This window comes from Fusarium tjaetaba (genome assembly GCF_013396195.1).
Source record: "Fusarium tjaetaba strain NRRL 66243 chromosome Unknown NRRL66243_c0000127, whole genome shotgun sequence".
Classification (NCBI taxonomy): Eukaryota; Fungi; Ascomycota; class Sordariomycetes; order Hypocreales; family Nectriaceae; genus Fusarium; species Fusarium tjaetaba.
Genome location: NW_023501323.1, coordinates 25,339 through 40,414, shown reverse-complemented (window position 1 = coordinate 40,414; position 15,076 = coordinate 25,339). Strand labels below are relative to the sequence as shown.

The window sequence follows — 15,076 nt, the reverse complement described above, 5'->3', positions numbered from 1 at the left end:
AAGTCAGGCCAAATCAGCCGCGACAAGGGAGCTAAATGCTCCACAGGATCATCTAGATCAAGCGTCAACACTACTTCCAAATGCTTACCATCGTGACTGACACTTATAAATTGACGTGGCACGTTGACAACAATGGTAGATGCACTTTGCTGCACCTCGATGTCCGGCTGTCTCGAAAGTCTGAATGCTTCCAGATGGTCCCCAATATTTCCAGCCGCTGTTGGCGATTGATATAAGCCTCAACACTCGCATCGTGGGGGTTGCAGTCACACAAGGACGGGCAACTCGCGCTTTTCTTCGGTCTACAAAATGCAAGCGTCGCAGTAAACCGTCTATAGCTGACCTGCCCTTCTCTGTTCCCAAAACGAGGCTGTCATCACGCCCTGTTTTGGCGTTGAGCGCGAAGCGAATGGCACGTAAGACGTAGTTGGCTGATTGAGTTGCTCATTATTCGCCCAGAAGAGTCTGCTGACGAACGCCCTCGATTTTGAGGCCCCTAAAAATGCAGCACATTGATGTAGTCTCTGTGTACACAATTGTGTGGACCAATTAGGTGAGTTCATATCGAGATTAATCTGAGGCTCTTTGAAGTACCTTCAAGCTGTGTAAAGTTCATATAAATTCAAGTCTCTGTCGCCTATGCTATGCTATGGTCAATAAGTCCCAAGTAATACGCCATGGCTACTGCTGGTCCATCAAAATACCGCTTGGTCACAGACCAAGCCCCGTCGGCACAAAACTCTCACTTGGCAGATTCTGCTAGACAATCATCACATAGCATTCGACTGGGGAGTCCCTCGACATGCCAATATCCTACCGGGATACCGAAACCATCATTGGAACCGCCATCAAGACATCGACGTTACTCACGCACTTCATCGGTGTCTTCATCAAAGTCATCATCTGGGCCGTCACGATCATGCTCACCTGACAGCAGCTCTGCGAGCTCTGTTCAGGAAGTTAGCATTGCTGACGAAGAAGTCAAAGAACCAGAGCCAGACTTACCAAAAGCACCAGAACATTTCAAGAGAGCTTTCAGTGTCCCCAAAACTTTATTTGATATTTATGAGACCTCTCGAGAATGGCACTTTGGCTTTGCACCTATGCACAATGTGCACGCTCTGGTGATGGCGCTCCATCAAGCGAACCTCAAGCGTGAAAATGCTGAACAACAGGTGAGAGATCTTACCCAGCGTCTACGTTCAGTCGCGCAACCAGGACCGGAAATCCAGCCCTCAGAGCATGAACTTTCAAAAATAGAAAATGTCACTCCTGCGAAACTTCGCAGAAAGCGATGCGCAAGAAGAAAGGAGTTGATTGAGCACCCAGGCAACATATCGCTTAAAGAGAGGTTTGAGAAATTGGCGGGTTGGAGTGAAGAGGTCGAGGCAGACATTGACGCTGCTCAGGACCGCAATACGTTACTCTTTAATCAGCTTGGAGAAGCAGGCAAAGACATAAAAAGACTGGAGGACGAGAAGTTGTCTCTCAAGGACAACGAAGAAAAACTTGAAAAGCAACTCGAACAGAGCCGCAAAGAGAGTACGATGGCCGATGATGTTCGAACATCTCCGGCCCCAGGAGTTAGGCCCCTACAGGATCCAGCGTCTCGGATTGATCAAGAAAACCGGATCGCTGAGTTACAGCGGGAAGTTGAGCGGCTCCGGCAAGAAAACGACAAGATCAGAAACGCTCTCGAGCAACCTCAAAGCCAAGATAGCCCTCCAGAGAAACTAGAGGAGCAAAACAATGACGCAACTCCAGAAGAGGCACAACTCAGGAGTGCAGACGCTGGAATTGAGGTTCCAACCACCGATGTCGAGATGGGAGGTATCACGACCGGACAAGATTCCACGACACCACAAGATATCGAGACACCAGTGATGCCAGTGGCACCTCCAGCAGCGCCAGAAGCAGAAGAAACCGTGGTTTTATATCCACAGCGACTCCTCAACAGTGTCAATCGACACCCAAGAGAGAGCAGCGATAAGGCCAGACGTGGACGAGACAGCCGACGACGAAGACGACGGGAGCAGCAGAGGAGATTAGAACGAGAAGAAGAAGAAGCCCAGCAACGGCAGCAGAGAAGGTCAGAAAGGGAGGGAGATGCTCGGCGACCTCACAAACATCACAGAAAGCCTCTTAAAGTATACAAACAGAAAAAGAAAATTCTGTCGCCACTCGGATGGGTAAGATATCGTCGAACATTGATGGATTTTCTTTCACTCAGCCATATGTTTTCCTCGTCGCTTGAGCTATCGTAGCGGATCGAAGTTAAGTTTCCCATATCTTCTCTAATACTTTCGTTCTTTGTTATGGTATGTAATCATTTCCTGCAGCACCTACTTTGTCGTCGTTTCTTTGACTCAACACTCAAGTCAATCCTTCTAATGTGCAGGCTGAGATCGGTTTTCCTTATTGATCGACTTTCCTATCCTCTCGTAGATTGATACTTAATGAGAGAGAGGCTACTATTACCAATAGAAAAGATGCAAATGATCGGGATATTGCCCCGCTGTGATTCAAAGGCAACGTCGGCATGTAGTCGGCATCCGCGGGAGGTTATCGGGAACATCCTGAACTCTATACTGTGACGTTTCATGCGGCGCAGATAAGCAGCAATGCCCACTCTGATGTCAGTGGTCAACTCCGCTTACCTCAGACGGTGACACCATCTCGAAGGAATTTCCTGTTCTAGAGACTGTTCCTCATCCTTTTCGCTTTCGTCTTGAACGCCCTGGCTGGTGTCGTGTTTGCAAAAGCGTAGCAATCAGGTATTTTGACAGAGTGGGTTAGATCTATCCTGCGGGATACTGAACTTGCCGACCAAATCAACGAATATTTGACGCTTCAAGCCGCTAAAAGATGACATCGCGCAACCCCGCAAGCCTTGTGCCTCCACTAATGAGTTTGCGGAAGTATGCTGCGATGGACCAATAAGATGGCATTTAATGGACATGCAAGATCCCAGCAACTTCGGCAATTCCCTCTCGGATTAAAGTTTACTGCTACCTTACGAATTGTGCGGCGGGCGAAGTGTATAAAGACCTGTTACACCCAGTAAAACTTGCTTTGCTTACTTCTGCAACCAGCCGTCATGTTGTCTCGTCTCATTGAGCTGTCGGAGCGCGCTCCAAAAGACTTCACCTTAGCCCTAGGCTTCTCAATTCTCAGTGCTCTTTACCTTCTGCGACGCTGGCTACTCCCCAAGCCAATCCCCGGAATCCCGTATAACGAAAATGCGGTCAAATCCTTCATGGGCGATATCCCCGAGTTCAGGGATGCTCCCAATCGTCGAGAATGGTGGGCGCAGCAACCTGCTCGGCACCAATCGCCTATTGTTCAGGTCTTCATGAGACCTTTCGGCGCACCGTGGGTCTTCGTTGCGGATTACTTTGAGTCATCAGACATTTGTATGCGTCGCTTGAAGGAGTTTGATAGAAGTAACGTGACATGGGAGCAGTTCAACGGCGTTGTACCAGGCCATCACATCACATTGAAGTCATCGGACCCAAAGTTCAAGAAGAACAAGGAGTTGATTCGTGATTTGATGGCGCCAAATTTTCTTCATCAGGTAACAAGACACTTAATATGCATCAGAGCGTTCGCTAACTTGGATAGGCCTCGGCTCCAGAGATCCACGACAAGTTCAGTGTTCTTCTCAAGCTTTGGGACCGCAAGCTTGACTTATCAGGCGGCAGACCATTCGATATAGCCCAGGACATCCACAACTCAGCACTCGATATTATCCTCGGTGCTTCCTTCGGTATCGACTCTGGAGACGGACAAATTGGCAGACAACTCGAAGAGCTCAAGACGAAAACCGTTTCAGGTGGAGAAGATGACCTCTTCGAGTTCGAGGACGTTTCTATCGACGAAGAACAGAGCTGCTTCACCACTCTTGCAGACAGTGTCGGTCTCTCAATGAGGTCGCCTCTTCCCACCATTCATCACTTCCTCTACCGCAATCTGTCCCCCAAAATGCGACGAGCAAGAGCGGGGCGTGATAGATTGAGGGATCGTGAGATTGCCAAGAGCATTGAACGGAGAGAGTCAGGTCAGCCACAACGCTGTGCTTTGGATAATATGCTTGCGAGAGAGGATGCAATTGCCGAGAAGGAAGGGCGGAAGCCGAACTATCGAAGTCAAACAATTATGAGCGAGGTATGTGACCATTTAGGTATGTGCAGTGATTTTGCTGACAGTTTGAAGCTGATGGGATACTTGGTCGCCGGACATGAAACAACATCCGCTGTTCTCCGATGGGGAATGAAGTACATGACTGCTAATCAACGTGTGCAATTACTCCTCCGTGAAGCCATCGTGAACGCACATCCTCAAGCCAAAAAGGACAACCGTGTCCCAACAACTGAGGAGATCCTCAAAGCTCACATCCCCTACCTCGACGCCGTCACCGAGGAAATGCTTCGACACTCCCGCGTCGCCCCCGTCACTCTCCGCCAAGCTACAGTCGACACCCAAATCCTGGGAAAATTCATCCCCAAAGGAACAACCGTTGGGTTTCTCGGCAACGGTCCAGGCGTCGTCATGCCCACTATCCCCGTCACCACCAAGAGGTCCGAAGCTGCTTTAGCACACATGGAAAGGACACAGCTCTTTGATGACGAAGACCTAGCGCAATTCGTTCCCGAAAGATGGCTGACGACAAGTGTCAACGATAAGGGCGAGGAGGAGACCGTGTTTGATCCGCAGAAGAGACCGGCTCAGGCATTTGGACTGGGGCCTCGTGGCTGCTTTGGCAAGAAGCTCGCTTATATCGAGATAAAGATATTTATTACTTTGTTCTTCTGGGTGTTCAAGCTGGAGCCGATTAAACCTGAGCTGGCGACGGAGGATGAGATGCTCGCGTTGACGCGATCACCGAAGAATGTGTACGTCAAATTGGCAAAGGTGTAATCCCATATAGATTGTATTGTCATGTTGGAGACTGCGATAGGAGTTTTATAAGTGCAGATAAAGCGCAGTGGTACAAAACATATAACAACGATTATTTGCTAATCGTCACTGTCCTCAGTACTAATCCGCCTCTTATCAGCTTCTCTATAGAAGAGAGAAAGGGTGCGAACACCATTTCCAGTCTGGGAGTGAGGATACTTCGCTTCGTGATAGACTGATGTTGAGACTGGGCCGAGAAACTTTTAGTCCTACTTTTAAAAGCACGTAGATCTAGCACCACCACCGTATTTTAGTTCCGATTTGGCCAAGGCGTTCTTTCCAATAGCTTTTATTAGTATTAGAAGTACGTAACTGTAGTGAACAGTCGCTCCACGACATTGACATCTGGCTTTGCCTCACTACTGGGCGAAAAGTCTTGGAATTGCACTCAATGAAGGTTTGGGTATGTATGTAGGCATGTCGATTGTAGCATTTCCTCGACACACAGCTAACTAGTTAATCCCTATGTTTAACTTTTGCATGCTTCTCAAAACCCATAATAAGGTCAGTTCAAGCTGCTCAACGAAAACCTGGTGCCTTTAGAGCGAGCACTACTGGTAATATTAAAGCAATTCGGTGGCCCCTGTTTGATCTGGGGTGCTAAGACTGCCTACATACTTGCCCAAAGCCTTTTCCTGGCTATGTATAGAAAGAGGATGTTTACCAGCTGCGCCTCGGCCAACTTTATGGGTTAGTGGTTTGCTTTGCCGAGACCCGCACAACCGAAGGACCTTCTACATGTAGAAGTACCCCTCGATCTCACACCCTACCGGCTTTACTAGCCAACAGCTGAAACGCAATATTATGCAGTTGGTTGATAAGTCGTAGGGGTCAGCCAACATATGGTCAAAGCGAGCAAATAAAAGAGACAATAAAAAAAAGACTAAACCCCAGGAAGATAGGCGAAAGCTCCTGCAACGGAATTGACGCCGAATCTCTTGCTGTACGTACCAGGGGTAGGCTGATTAGCTGCTCTATATATAGCTGCGTGATTTTATCCCACGTAACTGTTTCCACTATCTATATTCCCTCATACCAGTATACCATCTCTGTTTCTACCGCAATATGACTTGGGATCGATATGAACTCGGCCGAAGGAACATTTTCTACGATGAAAAGAAACCCTTGATCCCGGTCAATGTGTTCCCTCCGCACGTAGAACGCGTACGGAGATTAGTCACAGACCTTTCTTGTGTAGTCAATGGAGAAGGCTTGATCAATAAGAATGAGCTTATTTCTGATGATAAGCTGAAGCCTTTACTAGATGGCGCGAATCCAGATCCTGCCCTAGTTGAGGCGCAGAAGACCTTGAGCAAGTCGCACAGTCTCGTTAACGGTGGCTACAAAGAGGACGAGTGGCAGGCTTTCTACGCAAAGCACTTTTTTGAGAGACTAGACGATTCTCTTTTATTATCTAAAGATGATACTAGACGGTAAAGTTATTATAAAATCCAGTTGGGAATTAGAGCTGACGGAAAACTCAAGCGTGTCATATAATAAATATTATCATGACGCAGTTAAGAGGTATGCAGACTTATGTTTCTATTTTATTCACTAGGAAGCTAACTTGATCGTCAAGAGAGACCAATAGGCGCTGGGACCTCTTTAGAAAAGATGAGAAGGCCGGAATAGCGCCATTCAAGATCCTCAGTAGTCCTCAACCAGACCACGCTTTCTTCTTTCCCATTTATCACAACCGTCATCCAGCCGGGATTCCTACTGTGGTAGACCCCAATGCTAGACAGTGGAACAGGGCTCAAGAGACATCTGCTATGGAACCGTTTACATGGTCAACGCTTAAGAGATTACATGGATTCGGCCTCGAACCAGCACCTTCCCACGTTTTTGAAAAGCCACCACTGGAAGCCAACCTCAAATGTTATCCTTGGCTTGTAGTTGAATATAAGAAAGAGACGCAGGACGACGGGCCCGTGAGAGACGTGTGTTGCCAGGCCGCTAATGCTGCAGCATGCGCGATTAGTTTGATCAGGCACACAGCTCAGTTTGCTGTGAAACTACCCAAACATGCGCATATTCCCCCCATACCCGTCATCACCACTATTGGGCCTAGCGTCAAAGTGTGGATTATGTATTATGCTACAGATTTCGACGCTCCGTGCTGCCACCGAGAGACTACAGAGGAAATAGTGAAGAGACGCAAAGAGGGACATGTAAGTCTATCTGTCGATTTGGCTTCTCTTAGCTAACTTGAATTGAGATCATGCGCGTTATTTGGAGCGGCGAGATGACCAAGCTTGCTGATATTGTTATGTTTCAAATGATCCTTGATAACGCGCATACCTGGGCCGCACGAGCTTTTAAGCCTTTGATGGCTTCGTACATCGAACAATGGCAATATGTTTTCGATGAATCAACTGTCAGCGAAAGTTCAGGCCATAATTCGGCGTTCTTTCTGTCAAAGAAACGCCGCGAGAAGACAATTGAGCAGCGACGAGCTATTGTCCCGCTAGTCCAAGGCCTGCTAGATGACCAAGCTACCATGGAGCTTGATGGCATGGCCAATAAGAAGGTGACTCCTTTACTTCTAGGCCTAATGATGCACCAAATCTACTCGTTAGAGAAGGAATTGATAGCCAGTGAAGTTGATAGAGTCGTATCTCAGAAATTAGAGGGGTTGTCCATGGGGGGACTGGCACCCGGGAAGCAGTATAGTTCCCGAGGGGAAGAGAACTCCCGATCCCAAGCGCACTCTGACTGCGGTTCTGATCATCAAGAGTCCATTTTCGGGTCACGCCAAACCAGCCAATACTTGCCACTTGACATCGATGACCCGAACGACTCCGACTACAGGCCGTCACAAGATTCTTCAGCTTCAGTCCAAACGACATCCTTTGTGGCTCTTGCGGCTCCTCAATCAAATGCTACAGATGCCTTACCTTCGACGTATGAGTTTTCTTTCAATAGCTCGGCACGGGTTGTCTCAAAGGATGCGCAAGTCCAGTCATTGGGACCGAACGCGGATCGCCCATTTCATAGCCCCAACAGAGATGGACGAGAAACTCCATCTACTCCTGGGGGCCAAGTTACCCCAAAGGCGAGTCCCTCAACACTGTTCTCCACGGTTTTGTCTACGCTTTCAACTTCTTCAGATGGAGAAGTATCACGAGAGATCTCCAAGGGAACAACACCTTCTAGATTACCAGTCGTCACTGGTCCATTATCACTTGGAACGCGGGGACGATCTCCTGGGCGGCAACTTGGCCTACCATATTCTCTACATCCTCTTATGGAAAATGATGGCGAGAATAGTAAAGCTCAGGGCGCAGGTCAAGATGAGAATGACTATATTGATTTGACAAGAGACAGCCAGGAAGATGCTTCGTAGGGTTGAGCTTAGCGACAGGTACTATGTAGTCATCCCAGTCCCGCGGATTAGAACATCGTTTGTCAAACATAACGACAGTAATCAAAACAGAAGATAGTTATTAGATGGGATCCCGAATTGTCCATCAGATGTGATCGTGCGTAATTGAACTAGTCTTTAGGTAGTACATCCTGACTCCGGCCTTCTAGACTTGATGGATTCTCTTCAATTCGTCACATCGGTTGCTGATCATGCTCGCCTATTTGTGATACATCATAATCCAACAATCCAAACCAATTCCGGCTGCCAGACATCCGATCCGTCACCTGAGCTTCTTCGGCAAATACAGGCATGTTGTCCGTTCCCACGTTGGTGTCTGCTGCTTGATTTGCCACTGACAAAAATCCGAGTTGGCTAAGATAGGTATCGAACTCGCCTCCGATGTCCTCCATGGCATCTTCTTGCTGGTGTGACTTGGCCTCAACATACAAAGCCGCAACGTCGCTTATCCACGACAAAGCTTTGCCAGCTTCGCCGTGAACTCTGAAGCATTGTCGCATCATTGGATAGATGTACTTGTAAAAGCTCGAGGTCCTCCGGCGCGAGCGTCTCGATGACATAGCAAAAGAGGATGAAGAAAGGAGCGAATGGTGTCAGCACCAGATTGCTCCGTAATATTAGCTGTTTCTGACGCGTAAAAAAGGGCTCATAACCTGCATAATCTCACCGATGGATATAGCTCGTCCTGGCGAAGGCATCGTTCTGTAATGATGCAATACACTCCAAATGCGCATATGTCGCCCTTCTCGCCGTCTCAATGCACTCGTAGGAGATTCTGCTTCTTGACCCTTCCGGTGCGGGGATCGACTGATATATAAGCGTCAAGGTCGATAAGAGCTGGACCTCATCACTCTTGACATATATGTCGGCCAAGGGTGATGTTTTCATCTTTTCGAGTGAGGCAATAACTAATTCTCGGCTCTCTTTAGCCTCTACCTCCATCTGGTGGCATTCGTGCGCCAACAGCCGTGCTCGCTCGGCTATCTCAGCCGTCCCGCGGGCCAGGGCTGCCGGGCAGAGTCTACTTATGTTAGCAATCAGGTTTCACATGAGGCAAATGTACTAGATACCACCTACAATTGCTCATATACACAACTCTGGAATAATGCGACGCGAAGCCACGTAGCGGTGAGAGCGCGAGTTTCCAGGCTCAGATTTCCGTGGAAATTAAAAGAGTCGGGGAGTCTCGTAATGCCATGGTGGCAAAAGCACAATCAGTTTACTAGCCAGCTAGCTTCGAACTTGACGCACTTGTGTTCCTACTACGCGTGATAATATCTCTAGCATAATGACTTACAGACGAATCAGGAAAAGGCGGCTCAGCAGTATTGTTTATTTACGTAGCTGGTCTCGATATCTACCCGAATGATATCTTAAGCTAGACTGCCCCAGGGTTCTGGTAGGTATACTCTGGTGCTCCACTCCACTGAAGATAGCCATTGCTTCCGAAGAAATGCTTATCATCGCCCAGCCAGCCTCGGATAAATGTTCTCTGAAGTCCTCTTGGCTGCTTCTTGCCCTGGAATCTGTCGTTGAGCCAAGCCATCCAGAGGCTTCGGACACCTGAGATGATTGGAGTATGACCGAACTTATCGACGTACATATAACTCAGAGAGCTCTTAGGGTACAGGCTTGCGGTATCCGTGACAGTTTTGTTGGTAGTCGTGGCTGCGATGAAGACATCCTCGGTACCCTGAATCACCAAAAGAGGACCCGCGAAAGGCTTATCTCCGACAGTCCCGAGCTTGTCAAAGGCAGCGGCATGATAAGACGAACTAAACCAGTCCGGTTTCTCAAAAACGCTTTGCGATTCAGTGAAGAATAGCTGCTGTCCAGTTGCAACGCTCCCTCCGATCCGCTTCATCAGCTTCTGTCTCACGACACCCAGTGGGGTCAACCATTGGCTGGGCTTGAAGTCAGTGAATATGCTCGACAGAGCTATGGATGCACTGTAGCTGCTGAAGAGTCCAGGAGTAGTCAACGGCTTTGTGACGGGTGCAATCGAGATGGTGCCCACATAGCCCTTCAAGAGCTCCCCGAAAGCCTTTCTACCACTTGTATCTCTCCCTTTGGCTAGCGCCTCCGCTGCACCCCAAGCAATCCCACCGCCCTGGCTATGGCCCATGATGGCAAACTTCCCACTAAGGCGGTTGCTGAATGCCTCAAGCGCAGCTTCCATTGCAAAGAGAGTGTCTTGGGCACCAGCAGGAGTAGCAAAGTACTGATGCGGAATTTCACTCCCATCCCATGACTTGTCCACTCCGAGACCCGCAAAGTCCGGCGCAACAACAGCATAGCCTTCTTGCGCAAGTGACAAAGGGACCACGTTCTCGTAGTAGAGGCCACGGTGAGCCGAAGGCGCGGAGTCAATGAAGTAGCCCGACGTTCCATGGGCCCAAAGAACCGCGGCGGCTTTGCCGTTGGTCTTGAATTGACGGGGCAGAAACGGCCAGAGGATATAAGCACTGGCTGGGATAATCGTTCCGTTGAAGTTACGAGTGGTATAGAGGATTCTGCTCAGGGAGGATCCAGGCGCAATTGAGAATGGTGCTGGGTCTGTTACTTCCTGCACCTTGAGGACTTGACCAGCTCGAAGATCGGTTGGCTTTTCAGGGAGAGTGTAGAAGTCATCTTGTTTTGGACCACCATTCGCAAGACTAGATTGATGGAAATTCATGACGGTATTGATACTGTCTGCTACAGTTTCCGAGATGTTGGCTTCCTTGATCTGGGCAGCGGACAGGGAAAACGAAGAATTAAAGCCTGTCGAGAACGGTAAAGCTGGAGGAAGGCCTTGGGCTTGAGCGGCTCCTAAGAATGCGGCTGAAAGAAGTAGCGAGAAGATTGAAGATTTCATTTCGACTGTTCATTTTTGAGATCTGATGCAAACAAGAGGAATGGTTGAACTACTGAGCGTAAGCAACATCTTTATCTTATGGTTCCCATTCTGGTATGACAAATCAGCGACCCAATAACGTCATGTTCTCATCAAAGGATCTCGAATGTAACGAGATGTTCGTCTAAGTCATACCCATGCTGACAAACTCTAGTAATATGACCCTTGAATCCGCATAAAGTCCGCACAGAACCCGCCTCAGATCCGCAATTAGCCAAAGCCAAGCGTAAGCGTAATCAGCTGTCAACAATAAGCATATCACTAACGGCCATGACACAGTCAGCATCAAATGTTCAGAGAAAAGGTCGTTGTCTTATTTATCTCAAGGATGTATCATCTCATTCTCTCATTCCTTTCTCTGCAAGCTGCTTGGCCAACTTCTCCTCTCCCTCATAAAGACCATCATGTGACCCTTCAGCGACTACAGTAGGATATAGCGCTTCCATAGGAACCTCTCGCACATTGACCGAATTGCTCTCTCTATTCCCGATAAGAGCCGTCTCAACGATATTTCCATCACCGTATTTCTCTTCGGTGAGTACCTGGAACATGATATTTGCGCATTGTTCTGCGGTGAGTCCCAAAGTCGTCGGTGGCATTCTGTCACGGCAATACTCTGGATGAAAGATGGGCGTCTGAATAGATAGTCAGCGAAGGCCTTACAGGTAAGCTTCATGGTGAAAAGACTCACGTGCACGGCACCTGGACAGACGGCTGCGTTTCGAATGCCGAATCGTTTTCGGACCGTCGACAGCGATTTGACGAAACTGACGATGGCCGCTTTGCTAGCGAAGTAAAGGGGCGTCTGTAGGGAGTGCATGTATCCTCCACAGCTGGCGACCCAGAGGAGGTTGCCTTGCACGTTACGGTTCTGCAGCCAGTAGTCCATAGCAATCTGTGCCAATCTGATAGGACCCAGTGCATTCACGGCAAAGGTGTTGTAAACACCCGGATTACCGTCGGCCTTATCCTCAGCTAGAGAAGAGACTCCGGGAGGGTTCCAGAAGGTGCTTGATGGGGGTTCATAAATGCCAGCGCCGTTGCAGACGATGTCGACCTGGCCAAGCTTCTCAAGCGCTATGTCCCATAGAGATGAGAGCTGAGCCCAGTCACTAACATCAGTTTTGTGAAAGTGGACAGTGGGCTTGCCGCCCTCAGTGGTGGCCCATTTGTTGATGAGCTCCTCTGCTTCGGGGCGGAGCTTGAGATCAGCTATCACAACGGAGCACCCGTTCTCAAGAAGCTGCTGGGTGAAGGCAAGGCAAATACCTATGACTCGGTTAACTGACCACCCCGCAAGTAATGGACGAGATGATATGGCATACCAGAACCTGCGCCAGTTACAATGCCATTCTTGCCCTTGACGTCGTAGGCGGACATATTGATCAACTCAGTGTCAGGCGAAAACAGGTAACAATGGAGGGGCAAAAGCAAAGAAGACTCCCTGTTATCGAGGGACGTGCTTTATTTCTATCCTTGTTAAACCCCTCATTACCCTTGAGTTCAGCTCGTGGACCATTGGACCCTGGTATTCTAAAGCTGCACGTTTGAAACCCCATCACAATCGGTCTGGCGCTTGATTGGGATCTATCTTCAACGCGGGCTCTGAGGCTAATTTCATCGGGATTTCGAAGATGACTACGTTGCATTACACTCTTGCTCCCAGGATTTCTCCTTGATGAACTTCCGAGCGCTCATGGAAGACTGACTAATTGTGTGTTGCTTGTCAGCAAGATCATATCATCACGCCACACACAGTATCTCATGCACTCCCCTGACGCTCGCATAAATTCCCTGTTACGAAGTACTCAATCATTCGTGCACAAATCCGCCCAGATTAGATTAGCCCACTTCGGATACTCCCTCGCGTTGGCCCCGGGAAACAGCTAACCCCGATGCAGCGGCCAAGGAATCGCGGCGTGCAAGGGTTCTAGATCTGTTCAGGTTCAGTCTGGAGATGGTAACATTAACTTTGGGCTTGAATACGGTCTAATTTAGGATCATTTAGTAGTTTCTCGCAGAGTGTATGGTCCTTCAAGACGCGGCAGAAAGGAATTATGGCTTATGACTAGATTCGAGCTATGGCTGTCTTGGTGTCTCTTCTCTCATTCCCCTTCTGTTGGTTCTACAAGCTAGTGAACTTTAATTCCTGGCATCGGAAGCTGATGCTTGTCTTCCGGTGCATAACTGTCAGCATTTTGGCTAAAGCTCGACACGGTTGGTCATCCAACCGACCACGGTAATTACTCGCGGACATGAGCCATCTAGCTAAGTACTACTGTAGCCCAACTTACTCAACATTCAACGACTCTCTTTTTCGGATTGTTTTTCGCGTCATCATACCTGCCTGTTATGGCAGAGGCTTCGGAAGCATGGCACGCAGTCAAACCAACTGGTCTTGCTGCAGCTCTTCTCGCTACCGCCATCATATTCACGGCAATGATCATCGTTGTTGTCGGCTTGAGAATATGGGTCAGAGTGACGCATCACTGTTTTGGACTTGAGGATTGGCTCATGTGCATTGGAGCGACTCTCAACTTGGTTCACAATGGAGTCGTCATCTGGGGCAGTTTCACCGGCATTGGGACGCGAGACTCCAAGCTCAACGCAGCTATGGTGATGGAGGGTTTCAAGGTACATTTTCCAGATTTTCGTCGTGCCACTTCTGACCGTGTTTTAGGCTGTGACCTTTTGGCAGATCTTCTATATCAGCAACTCTTTGTTCATCAAGATATCCATCTGCGCTCAGCTTTTACGTGTCACAGATAACAGGAGAATAAAGATTTTTCTCTGGGGATTGATAACTTTGACTGTTCTCATTACACTGGTCGCAGGAATCATCGGCCTAGTCAGGTGCAGACCCCTCAGTGCATCTTGGGATTCTACCACAGGAACATGTATGGATCAGGGTATACTCTCAGTACTGACATACGTTGTGTCGGGGATCAATATCGTGGTCGACTGGTCTGTCGCTATACTGCCAGTGATCATTCTTTGGAATGTCCAGATGCACAGGACTTTAAAGATCATGGCGAACGTGGTTATGGGCATTGGCGCATTGTAGGTCTCGACCTGGTACGTGGAGACTCTCACTAACACATGGCAGGGCATCAGTGGCAACTATTATTCGCCTTCCATACTCACCTGCATATTCTCAACCTTCGAACCAACTCCGTAAGTTCATCTACACAGGTATCATACTTTTGACTAACCTATTCAGACGGCATCGGCAATATCATCCTTTGGACGATTGTGGAGTGCAGTCTCGGTATCATCGCCGGATCAATGCCCATGCTCCGAAAGCTCTTCAAAGCTCTGCGGAAAGACGACAGTTCATACGCCAGAGGGACCGACGATATCAATCTCGTCACCATTGGCCAGGTTCGTGGGAAGCATCATCCGATCTATGACGGGGACGTCAGAGCAACGGTTGCTGCGGGAGAAGATCGAGAGAGCGATAGGGACGATGAGAGCACAAGGCAGATAATCAGAGTCACAAAAGAGTTTGAGCAGACATCTGTCATAGAGAATCCTCCGTCTCGATATTAGTTACTGAAATCTCGACAATACAAAAACAGGTAAATAACATGCACTTATTCATATATCATGAACATACTTAACTGTTACCCTTCAAAACCCAAGTCGTAGGCATGCATTCCGTGTTACAATCTATTTACTTGCCGTTCTTTATCACAGACTTGATCACCAGCTTAGCCTTTGCTCCCGCTTTGCTACCCTTGATTTTCACCGTCGTCGCGGGTTTCTTCTGGCCCTGCTTTGCGTTAAGTTAAGCTTGACCCTTTTTCACTACCGCCACTTTCCGTTTCTGTTTTTTCTTC

The 15,076-nt window shown here is 48.5% G+C and overlaps 6 protein-coding genes across 6 annotated transcripts; 3 read left to right on the top strand and 3 right to left on the bottom strand.

The window, feature by feature from the left end:
• Positions 1-677: 677 nt before the first annotated feature.
• FTJAE_6526 (uncharacterized protein) lies at positions 678-2,264 on the top strand (the record flags this gene model as incomplete). The annotated part of the gene is made up of 1 exon (XM_037353147.1): positions 678-2,264. The coding sequence occupies one exon, from the start codon at positions 678-680 to the stop codon at positions 2,262-2,264; it is 1,587 nt and encodes a 528-aa protein (XP_037206379.1).
• An 833-nt stretch (positions 2,265-3,097) lies between these two features.
• On the top strand, positions 3,098-8,302 carry FTJAE_6525 (TRI13-cytochrome P450; the record flags this gene model as incomplete). The annotated part of the gene is made up of 10 exons (XM_037353146.1): positions 3,098-3,574; positions 3,622-4,164; positions 4,213-4,892; positions 5,036-5,105; positions 5,282-5,359; positions 5,413-5,460; positions 5,526-5,646; positions 5,996-6,389; positions 6,566-7,127; positions 7,175-8,302. 10 exons carry the CDS (start codon positions 3,098-3,100, stop codon positions 8,300-8,302), a joined length of 4,101 nt encoding a protein of 1,366 aa, XP_037206378.1.
• A 212-nt stretch (positions 8,303-8,514) lies between these two features.
• FTJAE_6524 (transcription factor) lies at positions 8,515-8,901 on the bottom strand (the record flags this gene model as incomplete). Its single annotated transcript, XM_037353145.1, has 1 exon — positions 8,515-8,901. One exon carries the CDS (start codon positions 8,899-8,901, stop codon positions 8,515-8,517), a length of 387 nt encoding a protein of 128 aa, XP_037206377.1.
• Positions 8,902-9,719: 818 nt separating this feature from the next.
• FTJAE_6523 (secretory lipase) lies at positions 9,720-11,198 on the bottom strand (the record flags this gene model as incomplete). The annotated part of the gene is made up of 1 exon (XM_037353144.1): positions 9,720-11,198. One exon carries the CDS (start codon positions 11,196-11,198, stop codon positions 9,720-9,722), a length of 1,479 nt encoding a protein of 492 aa, XP_037206376.1.
• Positions 11,199-11,575: 377 nt separating this feature from the next.
• On the bottom strand, positions 11,576-12,617 carry FTJAE_6522 (15-hydroxyprostaglandin dehydrogenase; the record flags this gene model as incomplete). Its single annotated transcript, XM_037353143.1, has 3 exons — positions 11,576-11,872; positions 11,929-12,506; positions 12,563-12,617. The coding sequence occupies 3 exons, from the start codon at positions 12,615-12,617 to the stop codon at positions 11,576-11,578; spliced, it is 930 nt and encodes a 309-aa protein (XP_037206375.1).
• Positions 12,618-13,589: 972 nt separating this feature from the next.
• Positions 13,590-14,786, top strand: FTJAE_6521 (integral membrane protein PTH11; the record flags this gene model as incomplete). The annotated part of the gene is made up of 4 exons (XM_037353142.1): positions 13,590-13,871; positions 13,918-14,297; positions 14,344-14,411; positions 14,458-14,786. The coding sequence occupies 4 exons, from the start codon at positions 13,590-13,592 to the stop codon at positions 14,784-14,786; spliced, it is 1,059 nt and encodes a 352-aa protein (XP_037206374.1).
• Positions 14,787-15,076: the final 290 nt, after the last annotated feature.